General features: G+C 43.3%; 1 protein-coding gene across 9 annotated transcripts in view; it reads right to left on the bottom strand.

Moving 5' to 3' along the window:
• CFAP70 (cilia and flagella associated protein 70) overlaps window positions 1–15,273 on the bottom strand; it is a 107,245-nt gene that overhangs the window by 75,742 nt on the left and 16,230 nt on the right. For 6 of the 9 annotated variants that reach the window (XM_054503768.2, XM_054503769.2, XM_054503773.2 and 3 more), the window contains 4 exons: window positions 11,484–11,582; window positions 11,217–11,296; window positions 8,121–8,300; window positions 4,287–4,469 (listed from right to left, as the gene is read on the bottom strand). In XM_054503768.2, coding sequence (XP_054359743.1) covers window positions 4,287–4,469; window positions 8,121–8,300; window positions 11,217–11,296; window positions 11,484–11,582 — 542 coding nt within the window. Of the gene's footprint in view, window positions 1–4,286; window positions 4,470–8,120; window positions 8,301–8,735; window positions 8,773–11,216; window positions 11,297–11,483; window positions 11,583–15,273 lie in introns of those variants that run through there. The other 3 variants (XM_054503770.2, XM_063670490.1, XM_063670489.1) reach the window with 3 other exon arrangements.

Genomic DNA, 15,273 nt, shown 5'->3' with positions numbered 1-15,273 from the left:
ACGAATACATGTATGTATTAGTGTGTACATATATATATGATTAAACACCTTATACACTCAGTTTTAAAAAATGAAAAACAGGCAGGGCGCAGTGGCTTGTGCCTGTAATCCCAGCACTTTGGGAGGCAGAGGTGGGCGGATCACTTGACGTCAGGAGTTTGAGACCAGCCTGGCCAATATGAAGCCCTGTCTCTACTAAAACTACAGAAATCAGCAGGGCATGGTGGCGTGTGCCTGTAATCTCAGCTATTCAGGTGGCTGAGGCATGAGAATAGCTTGAACCCAAGAGGCGGAGGTTGCAGTGAGCTGAGATCGTGCCATTGCACTCCAGCCTGGGTGACAGAGTGAGACTCTGTCTCAAACAAACAAACAAAAACATTAATACCTTGAGATAAAGGAAAAATAGCAGTGTCTTCCCAACAGATTCTGGTTCTGAAAATAACAAGACTTTGAATACTTCCTGAAAATCTGGACTTCCTAAAGAAAAGTACTTTTATCTGCCGGGCGCAGTGGTTCACACCTATAATCCCAGCACTTTGGGAGGCCGAGGCAGGCGGATCACCTGAGGTCAGGAGTTCAAGACCAGCCTGGTCAAATGTGGCGAAACCCCATCTCCACTAAAAATACAAAAATTAGCCAGGTGTGGTGGCGGGTGCCTGTAATCCCAGCTACTTGGGAGGCTGAGGCAGGAGAATCGCTTGAACCCAGGAGGCGCAGGTTACAGTGAGCCAAGATCGGGCCATTGCACTCCAGCCTGGGCAACAGGAAGGAAACTCCATCTCAAAAAAACAAAAAAAAGTACTTTTATCCCTGATGTTTATTATGCTGATGTCTGAAGATATTTTATAACCTTTGTGTATCTGAAAATCAAGTGAAGAAACCTGCAGTTTTGCCATCATGAATAGACTAATGTAAATGGGGTAACGTTGGTAATTTTGTGTTGTTTTCTTATAAAAACATTTGACCCTTAAACAACCCAATTCGAATTGCATGGGTCCACTTATATATATGTGGATTTTTTTTTTTTTTTTTTTTTTTGAGACAGACTCTTGCTCTGTCACCCAGGCTGGAGTGCAGTGGTACAATCTTGGCTCACTGCAGCCTCCGCCTCCCAGGTTCAAGCGATTCTCGTGCCTCAGCTTCCTGAGGAGTTGGGATTCAGGCGCATACCACTATACTGGCGAATTTTTGTGTTTTTAGGACCAGGCTGGTCTCAAACTCCTGGTCTCAAGTGATCTGCCCGCCTTGGCCTCCCAAAGTGCTGGGATTACAGCCACCGTACCTGGCTCATATGTGAATCTTTTTTTTTTTTTTAGACAGAGTCTCACTCTGTTGCCCAGGCTGGAGTGCAGTGGCACGATCTCAGCTCACTGCAACCTCCACCTCCCGGGTTCAAGTGGTTCTCCTACCTCAGCCTCCCGAGTAGCTGAGATTACAGATGTGTGCCACTACACCCAGCCAATTCTTGTATTTTTAGTAGAGATGGGGTTTCACCATATTGTCCAGGCTGGTCTCGAACTCCTGACCTTGTGATCCACCCGCCTTGGCCTCCCAAAGTGCTAGCATTACAGTGTGAGCCACCATGTCTGGCCATGTGGATCTTTTTTAAACCAAACATGAATCAAAAATACAGTATTTGTGGGATGTAAAACCCACAAATACGGAGGGCCAACTTGTCCTATACATAGTTTCTACAGGGCTGACTGCAGGACTTGAGTATGCACAAATTTTGGTATTTGTAGGGGTCCTGGCAACAACCCCCATGTATACCAAGGGATCACTATACTTTTTTTTTTTTTTTTTTTTTTTTTTTTGAGACAGAGTCTCACTCTGACACTCAGGCTGGAGTGCGGTGGCACAATCCTGACTCACTTCAACCTCCGCCTCCAGGTTCAAGTGATTCTTGTGCCTCAGCCTCCCAAGCAGCTGGAATTACAGGTGTGCGCCAACGTGCCCGGCTAAGTTTTGTATTTTTAGTAGAGACAGGGTTTCATCATGTTGGCCAGGCTAGTCTCGAACTCCTGACCTCAGTGATCCACCTGCCTCAGCCTCCCAAAGTGCTAGGATTACAGGCATCAGCTACTCCGCCCAGCTGAGATGACTATACTGATTTTTCATTTGGTGAGCCAGTCCTTCTAAAGTCTGACTCCCTTTCACAATTTCCAAGGAAACCTTTTCTTTACTTTTCTAAATGCTTCTGTCTCTGGGTCTTCCTTTGACTTATATATTTGCTTTTATATACATAAGAAAGTATCTAGAAGGAAACACAAGAAACTGTAACAAAGGTGACGACTGTCACAGAATCCTTGGTCTGTTGCTTTTCCAGCAGAAAACCTCTGTGGCTGGTGGCACCTTTGCCCAAATTTTGCTTTGGCCTGCTAGGCTCATTTCACCCACTCGGCCTGGCAGGCTGTGCTAGGCTTGCACTACTGGCCTGGATCCCACGCCTGCCAAGGGTGAGCTAGGCATGGATCATTGAGGGGTGTGTGAGTAAGCGATCATGGGGTCTGGCCATTGTGCACAGCCAGGCATGCTGGCTGCAGCAGAGCCGGCAGCTCCAGGCATTAGCACAGGTGCCAGCTCCCTGCGAGGCTACGGCTGAACCAGGCATATTGCAAATGGCTTCCATGGCCGGCACTAGGGAATGTGGTGGTGCTCAGAAGCTTGGAGACACCAGAAACTGAAGAGCCCCAGGTGTCACAGCTCTGGCTCAGGGAGCTCCTAGGTCTGGGCTTCCCAAAGGACCATAACTCTTCTCTCTTCTCCCCTTTTTGTCACCCACAATGTGATGAGCAAGGGACATGTTTCAGCCCTGTTTGTGTTACAGCTCTTTCAGCCCCACCATTCCGCAGGTCCTGAGTTCTTGTTTTGCGTCCAGAAAGAATGATGTACACAGACAAGTGGAGAGTGAGCAAAGCAAAGAGGTGCTTTACTGAGCAACAGAACAACTCAGACGAGACTCACTGAGTAGTGATAGCTCCTCTCTGCAGGCAGGTTGTCCTGACAAGTGCCCAGCTCTCAGAAGAGAGGAGACCCACAGTGGGTAGCTCCTCTCCACAGGCAGGGCGTCCTGACGAGTGTTCAGCTCTCAGCAGACAGGAGACCCACAGTGGGTAGCTCCTCTCCACAGGCAGGGCATCCCAATGACTGTTCAGCTCTCAGCAGAGAGGAGACCCACAGTGGGTAGCTTCTCTCCACAGGCAGGTCATCCCATCCTTTGCCTGAGTCTGGCTGAGTCATGGGTTTTTATGGGCTTCAGAGGGGAGGAAGTGGATGCTGATTGATCCATGGGAGGCCATGGGTGGGGCCAGAAAAGTACCATAAGTTCTCACTCCAGTCCATGGAACTAGCATCCTGGCCCCCAGACCTAAGGCGGTCCCTGGCCTGAAGGTGGGGTTTCACTGGGGACCTGCTCCTTTTTGCCCAGGAGCCTGTCTGCCTCCTACTGCCATCCACAGTGCCCTGGCTGTTCATACTGAGGGGTGCCTGCAAGCCCATGCCAAGCTGCCCTCAGTGGCCCCTCAGACTTTCTCCCATGCTCATGGGTGCCCAAAGTCTGCAGGGGAATTGAGGTGGCAGGGGGTTGGTGTGTCAGCGCTGCCCTGAGCACATGCGTACCTGGCCAGGTTGCGACAGCACCGGGCTCAGCCACAACTTTGCTCCAAAATTGGAGCAGGCACCAGAAGTAGGCAGAGGCCAGGCAGGAGGAGCAGGCACTTCCAAGCCTGTGGGGGCAGGAGGGCTTCCCAGCTTCCAAGAGTGCAGAGATGCCTGGGTATGCAGCTGTGGTTGGGCAGCTGCAGCTGCATATGGGACGGCAGGGCTCCCACTTGTTCCCAGCTCCCGCCAGCTCCATGGAGCATGTAGGCCCAGTCAGGATTCCCCCACTGCAGCCAGCATCATGGCAGGAGCTGCTCCAGACTGGCCACTGCTGCCATCACTACTAGGGTAATGAGATGGGGAGGAATTAGAAGGAAGAGACATGACAAGAGGGACAATTTCACTGCATAGATCTTCATTTTCAATTTTGACAGTAACTGATAATTACCTATTCATAAATCAATAAATTTAAAATAAATAAAGAGTACATGTGATATAAATTATTTTGTTTTCTGGACTTAAGAAGTCAGAAAATATTTGAATCAGAATTAGATATGTGTTTTATTTTGGCATGTTAAGTATTTTGACAGGTGACAAATGTATATAAATTACAGTAATTCACAAAATGTTTTATCATCTGTCAGTACACTAAGTTTATCACAAAAACCTGTATATCAGGCTCTCACCTCAGGATGGTTGAGTTCTCCTTCTTCTTCTTCATAGGGACCACCAACAATGAATGCATCAGGAATGTTATTAGCTCCTGGAGCCAGAATGTTGGCAATTGGCCACTTTTTGGGCCGGGGAACAGGTTCCCTTTCACCTCCAAGCTTCAGAGTTCCATTCTTAAATAAAATGGGATAGTCCTTCTACAGAAATAAATACCATATGTCAGGAAAATTTGTAAAGGACTTTGAAATGGACAAGAAGATTATTCAAGTGTCTTTTCAATGGAATGCTGAGTGTTGTCAAACATACCCCTCTATGATTAATCTGATTCCAGAGAAGAGCCTGTGCCCTTCATTCTCTTTGTGCTATTTTACAACTCTGTAACTTATAGACATTTGATAATAATGCAAATTATTCTTGTTCATAAATATGCAGATACAGTTTGTCCAGTGGCAATGTAACTGATTATTTTCCTGAAGCTAATGACAAGTTTTGAATTATTGGCAAATTCATTTCAGCATTTCTGATGCCTATATACTCCTTTGAACTCGTCACATTTTACTGATTCCCTCATTAATTAGTTAAATAAAATCTTGGACCAAATTCTGTGTTATTTATATTTATATGAGAGTTGTGTTTATACCTGTTTAAAAATTATCCTTTAGAAAACAAACTAAAATCTGGCAAGGGGCTAAAAATATAGGCATTTTCATGTCTTATAACTTATCCAAAGTATACTTGCAGTAGAAAATTGGTAAAATATATAAGTAGGCAATTTATAGAAGGGGAAATTAGAACATCCAACATTTAAATAAAAACATGCTATGTTTCATTAATAATCAGTAAAGTGCACATTAAAACAATGAGATATCAGCCAGGCAAGGTGGCTTAATGCCTATAATCCCACTTTGGGAGATAGAGCCAGGAGGATCACTTGAAGCCAGGAGTTCGAAACCAGCCTGAGCAACACAGCGAGACCCCCATCTCTACCAAAAAAAATTTAAAAATTAGCTAGATGCGATGGCATGCACCTGTAATCCCAGCTACGTGGGAGGCTGAGGCGAGAGGACTGCTTGAGTCCAGAAGTTCAAGGTTACTGTAATCTATGATTGTGCCACTGCACTCCAGCCTAGGTGATGGAGTGAGACCCTGTTTCTTATTAATAGATAGCTAGATAGAGAGATATGTAGATAGATAAAGAAAAGGAAAAAGAAGTTACCTGGAAAAGAAAAATAAATGGCCCATAAATTAAAAGAAAGTTCTATTTCCAACACTATAGCAAACTAAAGTACACCAGACCCTTCGTCAGCAACAAACACAACAAACTAGATAAAGTAGAACAGCAACAACAAAAAGAGAGTTATATTTTATCACATAGCCAAAGTCAAAAGAAGTAAATGAAAGTCTAGGCCAGTCACGGTGGCTCACGCCTGTAATCCCAGCACTTTGGGAGGCCAAGGCGGGCAGATCACAAGGTCAGGAGTTCGAGACCAGCCTGGCCAATATGGTGAAACCCCATCTCTACTAAAAATACAAAAATTAAGCCGGGCGCAGTGGCTCATGCCTGTAATCCCAGCACTTTGGGAGGCCGAGGTGGGCGGATCACAAGGTCAGGAGATCGAGACCATCCTGGCTAACACGGTGAAACCCCATCTCTACTAAAAATACAAAAAATTAGCCGGGCCTGGTGGTGGGTGCCTGTAGTCCCAGCTACTCGGGAGGCTGAGGCAGGAGAATGGCGTGAACCCGGGAGGCGGAGCTGGCAGTGAGCCGAGATGGTGCCACTGCACTCCAGCCTGGGCAACAGAGCAAGACTCCGTCTCAAAAAAAAAAAAAAATACAAAAATTAGCCGGGCGTGGTGGTGGGTGCCTGTAGTCCCAGCTACTCGGGAAGCTGAGGCAGGAGAATCGCTTGAACACCGAAGGCAGAGGGTGCAGTGAGCCGAGATCGCGCCACTGTTCTCCAGCCTGGGTGACAGAGTGAGATTCCATCTCAAAAAAAAAAAAAAAAAAAAGAGAAAGAAAAAGAAAGTCTAAAAGTGCCAGAACTGGCAGCAGCAGCAACTCAATACCCAAGGGATAAGCTCATGAGCTGATGCTGTGCCAACCCAGGAAATGTCAGACCCAGACACTATTATAGAGAAGCAATCATGGTCCCATGCCCAGGCAGGACAGGAAGCTGGAACTAAGACTACTGCATAAAACTAGGATCTGGGGCTGGGCGTGGTGGCTCACGCCTGTAATCCCAGCACTTTGGGAGGCTGAGGCATGCAGATCACCTGAGGTCAGGAGTTCGAGACCAGCCTGGCCAACATGGTGAAACCCCGTCTCTACTAAAATACAAAAAATTAGCTGGGCATGGTAGTGGGCACCTGTAGTTCCAGCTACTCAGGAGGCTGAGTCAGGAGAATTGCTTGAACCCGGGAGGCACAGGGTGGAGTGAGCCGAGATCATGCCACTGCACTCTAGCCTGGGCGACAGAGTGGGACTCCATCTCCATCTCCAAAAACAAAGCAAAAAAGAATTCTAGGACCTTTACAGGCAACCTTTCATCAAACATCAGAATAAAGGAGCCCTTTTCAAGTTTAAAATGATGCAAAAAACCTAAAAGAAAAAGATTTAACTATTAAAAAACTTTTGTGTACCAAAGCAATGACCCAAATAATAAACCAGAAATAAATATGATAAACTATAAATTGACAAACTTGAAAGAAAACATTATTTTTCTCTACATATGAAGAATTTTTTTTTTTTTTTTTGAGACGGCATTTCACTCTTGTTGCCCAGGCTGGAGTGCAATCTTGGCGCGATCTTGGCTCACTGCAACCTCTGCCTCCCAGGTTTAAGTGGTTCTCCTGCCTCAGCCTCCCCAGTAGCTGGGATTACAGGCACCCACCACCATACCCAGCTAATTTTTTGTATTTTTAGTAGAGACAGGGTTTCACCATGTTGGCCAGGCCGGTCTTGAACTCCTAACCTCAGGTGATCTACCTGCCTCAGCCTCCCAAAGTGCTGGGATTACAGGCGTGAGCCACTGCACTCCAGCCAGAATTTAATACATCAGCAAGAAAAATACTAAGCCCTCCAGAGGAAAAAAAATAAAAGGCACTTTTAATTATCAAAATTAGCAAAAACAAAGAGAAAATTTTCAATACAATCCCAAAGTTGGAGAGAGGGCAATGCACAGATCTGCCTCATATAGCTATGTGGGCTGTTCCCTGGAAGGGTAATCAGCCATCTCATTTGCCTAGGACTGTCCCAGTTGTGGTGCTGAAAGTCCCATGTCCCAGGAACCTCCTAAGTCCTCAGCAAACTGAACAGTTGCTACACAACTTTAGTGGGTCATCCACATACACGGCCCTGGAAATAAGATAAGTGGAAGTGTTAACTGAATAGAAGGAGCCTTTTAGCAAGCAATTTAGAAATCTCCATCAACAGCCTAAGAAACTCCATATCCAATCATTCCTATACCTAGAAATTTGGCCTAAGAAAATAATCTGGAATTAAGAGAAAGTTTTGTTTAATAAAGCACATTGCACAAAATCTGCAAAATGTACACATGAAAATAATCTGTATAGAAATACACCAAAATTGGTCATTTTAAATCTTACATATTTTCCACCATATATTTATATAAATTATATTTAATGCACAATATATAATAAATATGTAAATCATAAACATTAAAATCTGTATATAAAATAGAAATAAACTGTATTTTTCAAGCCTAAAATAAATCTCAGCCATTAGCAGTGCAAAGCTTTGAATTAAATCTTAGAGGTGAAGAAGAGATGGCCATATGAGTACAGACATGTTTGAATCTCTATAAATATCTGGCAGTAGGGCTTTACCTCTCCAAGTGATGGAACTTGCAGACCGACCATGTAGTTCTGCCCAGGACCTGTTAAAATGAAGGATTCAGGCACAGAGTAAGCAGCTTCCAACGTGACCTTCAGTAGATTGCCCCCTGAGATCTGGGCTGTGGTCAGTAAAGGCTCTGCCACTAATACTTTAACTTCAAGACGGCACTGCTGTAAAATAATAAAATTACGCAGCATTTTGAAAATTGCCAGAGATCTTCCTTTTTTGCATTATCTCATTTGAATCTCATATTACTGTTCATGATAAGAAGGTAAAGCTTAATTATTTCCATAAGTCGAAATCATGTTCTCTAAGTCCCATGAGTTGGAGATAGAGCCAAGAAGAGAATCTTATCCCTAAACTAGATCCCTTCCCACTCTACCATACTGAGGTAAGGTATATATATAAATACATATAAAACAGGAATTGTAAGATTCTATTGAAATGTTGGCCAGGCATGGTGGCTCACTCCTGTAATCCCAGCACTTTGGGAGCCAAGGCAGGTGGATCACCTGAGATCAGGGGTTCAAGACCAGCCTGGCCAACACGGTGAAAACCTATTTCTACTAAAAATACCAAAATTAGCCAGGCATGGTGGTGAGCACCTGTAGTCCCAGCTGCTGGGGAGGCTGAGGCAGGAGAATCGCTTGAACCCGGGGAGGCAGTGAGCTGAGATTGTGCCATTGCACTCTAGCCTGGTCAACAAGAGCAAAACTCCATCTCAAAAAAAAACACAAGAAATGTCGATAGAAGTTGCACATGAGTAAGTGAGATTGGATGCTTTTTTTGCTAGTCTATATTTTATGATTATTTTTGTCATTTTTTTAAATTTTTTTTTTTTTTGAGACAGAGTCTCCCTCTATCACCCAGGCTGGAGTACAGTGGCATGATCTCGGCTCACTGCAACCCCGCCTCCTGGGTTCAAGCAATTCTTCTGCCTCAGCCTCCTGAGTAGCTGGGAGTACAGGCGCATGCCACCATGCCCAGCTAATTTTTGTAGTTTTAGTAGAGACGGGGTTTCAACATATTGGCCAGGCTGGTCTCGAACTCCTGACCTCGTGATCTGGCTGCCTTGGCCTCTGAAAGTGCTGGGATTACAGGTGTTAGCCACTGCACCCAGCCTATTTTTGTAATTTAAATGTAATGCTTTGTAATAAGAAAATATTTTTTTCAAATAGATATGTATATATTCCACATAAATAGGTATAGACATATATGTGTATACCTCTGACATTTTCACTCAGGATACATACAAAGTAGGTTTTAAATGTGTATTGAGGCCGGGCAAGGTAGGATCTCGCCTGTAATCCCAGCACTTTGGGAGGCCGGGGCAGGCATATTACCTGAGGTCAGGAGTTTGAGACCAGCCTGGCCAACATAGTGAAACCCCATCTCTACTAAAAGAGAAAATATATAAAAATTAGCCAGGCATGGTGGTGGTGCTTGTAATCCCAGGTACTCAGTAGGCTGAGGCAGGAGAATCGCTTGAACCCATGAAGTGGAGGTTGCAGTGAGCCGAGATCACACCATTGCACTCCAGGCTGGGCAACAGGGGCAAAACTCCATCTCAAAAAAAAAAAAAAAAAAAAGAATGTGTACTGAATGCTAGGCACCTTGCTACATCACTAGGGATATAAAGACAAAGAAGACATAGTTCCTTTCAACATAGAACTCATGTCATAGTATCAAGATTTATGTGAAATCTATACTAGAGACCTGTACAAAATACTGCAGTCAAGGACACCAAGGAGGCAGTGAATAACTAATTATTTGGCTGGGGGTTGACATTTATAGGCTAAACAGGCATTTACAACCTGGATTAGCAGAGGAAGGAAAGAAAAAATAATTCTGGATAAGAACAGTTTTTGTGGGCTGGTCCAAAGGTAGTGAGTTATCTCAACTGACTGTTCACAGTCAGTTACAGATCAAATTCTTTGTTCTATTCTTTCCCCGCTTCTCACTACTGCGCTTGACTAGTCTTAGAGAGGAAAAACAGTCTATGTAAAGAGGGATTGGAACAGTATGGTATCTTCCATTTAGGTATATGTAAGTAATTCACGATTCTGGAACTTGAAGTATTAATATAAGGAAAGGAGTAATAAGAGATGAGGTTGAAGGGGGAGGCTTCCATTATAAAGGATGCTGTATGCCTGCTGAGCAATCTGGACCTTAACTTGTAAGCAGTGGGTGAATCCATGAACTACACAGTACTAAGTAGGGGAAGAGATAAGATCAGATTCACTTTTAAATCACTGTGCAAGCCATGGGAAGGTTGAACTGGAGGGAGGTAAAGGTAGGTACAAGGCTATTTGTAACTATCCAAGTGAGAGGTAATAAGGCAATAAAGAGTAGGAATGAAGCCAAAAAGAAAACCTAAAGACACTTAGAAGATAGAAAAGGCGGGATTTGGTGAAAGGCAGATTTGAGGACTGGTTGTAGTTAGGGTCTGAAGGAACAATCATAGATATAATTTAGGTTCTATGTTCCATGATTTCATGGATGGGTGATGCCACTAGTCAAAAAACTAAGACAAAAGGAAGAGCAGGTTTCAGGGAAGACACTGAGTTCAGTTTTGGAATGTTGAGTTTTAGGTGCCTATGGGATAACATTATAGAGGTATACAGTAGGTGCTTATAAAGTCTGATATTCTAGAATTCCAGAAAGGGGTCTGGGCTAGAACTGTTGGATTAGAAATTTTCAGTGAGAGGCATGCTACCATGCCCTAAAGTATATGATGAGGTGCTTTCATATACTACTTGATCCATCAGGACATAGCTCAAGAGTTATTTCCATGGTTAAGCCTTCCTTGCCTCTACCTGTGGACAAAGTAACTGATACCTGCTCTATGCCCATATGCCTCACTACACCATTTAATTACACTGGGTTATAGTCTATGATATGTAGACTGTGGGCTTTTCAAAGTAGGACTCTGCCTTATTATCTTTGTTTCCCAGAATCTAACACTAAGTGTGCTGTGAAAAGAAAATGCCCAATGCATTACACTCAACTGAATTGAACCTTAATAGCAGACAGAATTGTTACATTGAATGGCAGGCTGAAATGTTGAGAGCTAAAATTCTGATTACCTTAGCACTTGATCTAGCAGTTTCTAAGGGTGAGCCTTGCACAGGGTGCAATGGAACTGTTGTTTGAAATGAACTCTGTCCTGCAAAAAGAAGCCCAAGTTGAGCCAAAGAAGAAAGGGTTAAGTTGGGATGACTGCAGGCAGAGAAAAATGTGCCCACTTTTCCCCTCAAATCCCTCAAATTCATTGAGGCTAATTTCTGTATCTCTCTGGGGCTAAGTTGGATGAGCTTTGCCATTTCTGCTTTTGGGCAAAGCACACATCTGACCTTCCAGTAAGGGAAGAAGGTCCACCACAGCCTGACCAAGAATTAAGGTCTTCTCTTCTTTCTGTTTCTTTTCCTTTGGTAAAACTTCAGTCACAGTCACTAGAAAAATCAAAACAAAGAAAATGAGACATTTAAAACACATCCATCTGATAACCAAGGTGCCAACAAACAAAGCCTTGTCAAAGATATGTAAGTTAAAAAAAATAAACTTGAAAGTGAAGAAGGCACCAACATCACTGACTTCTGATGGAAAATACTGGACCACTTCAGTGACTTTTGAACTTTTTGCCTGCAAGTTATAATAAGCAATGCGTTTTAGATCATAATCATGTACATGCATGTGTATAAAAGTAACTGAGGCTGGGCGTGGTGGCTCACGCCTGTAATCCCGGTACTTTGGGAGGCAGAGGCGGGCGGATCACCTGAGGTTGGGAGTTTGAGACCACCCTGACAAACACGGAGAAACCCCGCCTCTACTAAAAATACAAAATTAGCCAGGCATAGTGGCCCATGCCTGTAATCCCAGCTACTCCGGAGACCAAGGCAGGAGAATAGCTTGCACTCGGGAGGCAGAGGTTGCGGTGAGCCGAGATCAAGCCATTGCACCCAGCCTGCGCAACAAGAGGGAAATTCCGTCTCAAAAAAAAAAAAAAAAAAAAAAAAGTAACTGATACATATGATTATATAACAAAGCTTCATATAATATTAATCTTTACTAGGTCAAAATCCTTAGGTATTTTCTATTCTATTTCATATAGAAGAAATTACTGGTCATAATGCCCATCAATTGACCTTAGGAATGGCAAAAAAGTCACAATATGAAGTCTGAAAAACACTGCTCTAGGGTGGGGAAGGTGGCTCATGCCTGTAATCCCAGCACTTTGGGAGGCCGAGGCGGGCAGATCACAAGGTCAGGAGATCGAGACCATCCTTGCTAACACGACGAAACCCCATCTCTACTAAAAATACAAAAACAAAATTAGCCAGGCGTGGTGGCAGGCACCTGTAGTCCCAGCTACTCAGGAGGCTGAGGCAGGAGAATGGCGTGAACCCGGGAGGCGGAGCTTGCAGTGAGCCAAGACTGCGCCACTGCACTCCAGCCTGGGTGACAGAGTGAGACTCCATCTCAAAAAAAAGAAAAGAAAAAACAGAAGAAAAATACTGCTCTAGATCCCCCTATATTGCCTACCATAAGGCTTGACACATTTTGGAGTAATCCTGTAGCATGCAGGGTATGTACAAGGTTTTTCACTGCAGCATTACTCTGTGTGCTTAACACTTATTATAACAATTTCAAAATTTCAAATACACGAAGTAGAATAGTATAACAACTATCCATATAACCATAATCTAAACTTAATAATTTTTTTGCTTCATCATATGTAGCTTTGTTTGCTCAAATACTGTTATCATATTTGCTTTGTTTGCTGAATTACTTTTCAAATAAATTATAGACATCATGACATTTTACTCCTAAATACCAAAGTATACAAATCCCAAGTAAGACATTTTCCTAGAAAACCACAATCACTTTACCACATCTAGCAAGTGTGTGATATTAGCATTAAATAATTCCTTAATTCATCTAGTGTCCAGTTTATATTTAACATTTCCCAATTATCCCCAAATTTATTTTGTAGCTGGTCTGTTCAAACCAGAATCCACTGAAAGACCACATATTGCATTTGATTGTCATGTTTCTTTGCATTTAGAACAGTACCCCCTTTCCACATACTTCTCTCAAACATTTCTCTCTTTTGTTGAAGACACCAGGCCAATAGTTATATAGAATGTCACACCTTCTAGATTTGTCTCTTGTTTTATTCCTCATAACATTTAATTTGTTCTCAATTCCTGTGTTTCCTACTTGGGTTCAGCTTCAGCATTTTCAGCAAGGATAACAGAGTTTGATAACATATTTACCTATGTGGTATGTTATCAAACTTTGTGACCTTTGTAACCTGACAGATGAAAATAGCATCTAAACATAATTTTATTTTTTGTATTAGAATGAGGTTGAAATTTTTTCCATATACTTAAGGACCAGTTATAGTTTCTTTTCCATGAACTTTTCATATTCCTTTCATATGTTTTGTATACTTTTCCATTAGATTCTTGCTCTTATTAATATGCAAGAGCTCTTTAAAGGTAAATTTGCCTTCTGTCTAGACATGAATTGCAAATTGTATTCCAGTTTGTGGTTTGTCTTTTACAGTTGCTAATGAATATATATACATATATATATTTTTTTGTGGTTTCTACAGTTGTGAAATACTTATAAAGGCTTCCTCTCTCTGATTATTTTAATTCCATGATTTCTTATGGTACTTACATGATTTAATTTTTTACACACATTTTATCCAGCTGGTATTTATTTTGGTGGTTTGTTTGTTTGTTTTTCAAGACCAGGTCTCACTTTGTCACCTGGTCTGGAAGGCAGTGGTGCAATCTCAGCTCACTGCAACCCCTGCCTCGAGGGCTCAAGTGATCCTCCCACCTCAGCCTCTGGAGTAGCTAGGGCTACAAGTGCTCACAACCATACCCAGCTAATTTTTGTGTATGTGTGTATATATATACACACACATACATATATACACACATACAAATATATACACACATACATATATATACACATACATATATATACACATACATATATACATATATATATATATATATTTTTTTTTTTTTTTTTGAGATGGAGTCTTGCTTTGTCACCCAGGCTGGAGTGCAGTGGCACAGTCTTGGCTCACTGCAAGCTCCGCCTCCTGGGTTCTCGTCATTCTCCTGCCTCAGCCTCCCAAGTAGCTGGGACTACAGGTGCCCGCCACCACACCCAGCTAATTTTTTGTATTTTTACTTGAGACGGGGTTTCACTGTGTTAGCCAGGATGGTCTCGATCTCCTGACTTTGTGATCCGTCCGCCTCGGCCTCCCAAACTGCTGGGATTACAGGCGTGAGCCACTGTACCCGGCCCCAAAGTGTTGGGATTACAGGCATGAGCCACTGCACCCAGTCATTGTTTTTTGTTTGTTTTTGTTTTTGTTTTTTGAGAGAGAGTCTCACTCTGTCACTCAGGCTGGAGTGCAGTGGTGTGATCTCGGCTCACTGTAACCTCCACCTCTCAAGTTAAGTGATTCTCATGCCTCAGTCTCCTGAGTAGCTGGGACTACAGGCACGCTCTACCACGCCTGGCTAATTTTTGTATTTTTAGTAGAGACGGGGTTTCACCATGTTGACCAGGCTGATCTTGAACTCCTGACCTTGTGATCCACCCACCTCGGCCTCCCAAAGTGCTGGGACTACAGGCTTGAGCCACTGTGCCCGGCCCATTATGTTTTTAAATTCAATTTGAGATCTTCCAGTTCTTGGAATGACTTATGGTTTTAAGTTGAAACCTGGACTTTTCCTATTGTTATGAATCTCTAGATCTTACTTACACCTTCTGTTTTCAGCTGGGTTTTTCCAACACCACCCCAACAGGGGAATGAAGGAGATGCTGCCTCATTACTGACAAGTTGGGGTGGAAGTCTGACACCTGATGGGGGCAGCTCCTCATTACTGCTGAGCAGGGTAATTGGAGTCCTGATTCCTTGACTTGGTTTCCACTGATACAACAGTGGGTGTGGACTCATTACCCTTGGGTGATGGTGAAAGTTCTGACTCTAAACTAGGCCTCCTCTGACACCACTCCAGTGGGAAGTGAAGGGACACCTTGTTGCTGACAGTTTGGGATAGAAGTCCAAGATCCATGTGGTCTCCACTAACATTATGAGGGGTGGGAAGGGGA

This window comes from Pongo pygmaeus, chromosome 8 (assembly GCF_028885625.2).
Source record: "Pongo pygmaeus isolate AG05252 chromosome 8, NHGRI_mPonPyg2-v2.0_pri, whole genome shotgun sequence".
Taxonomy (NCBI): domain Eukaryota; kingdom Metazoa; phylum Chordata; class Mammalia; order Primates; family Hominidae; genus Pongo; species Pongo pygmaeus.
The sequence above is the reverse complement of the archived record's forward strand: the minus strand, read 5'-3'. Positions and strand labels throughout refer to the sequence as shown.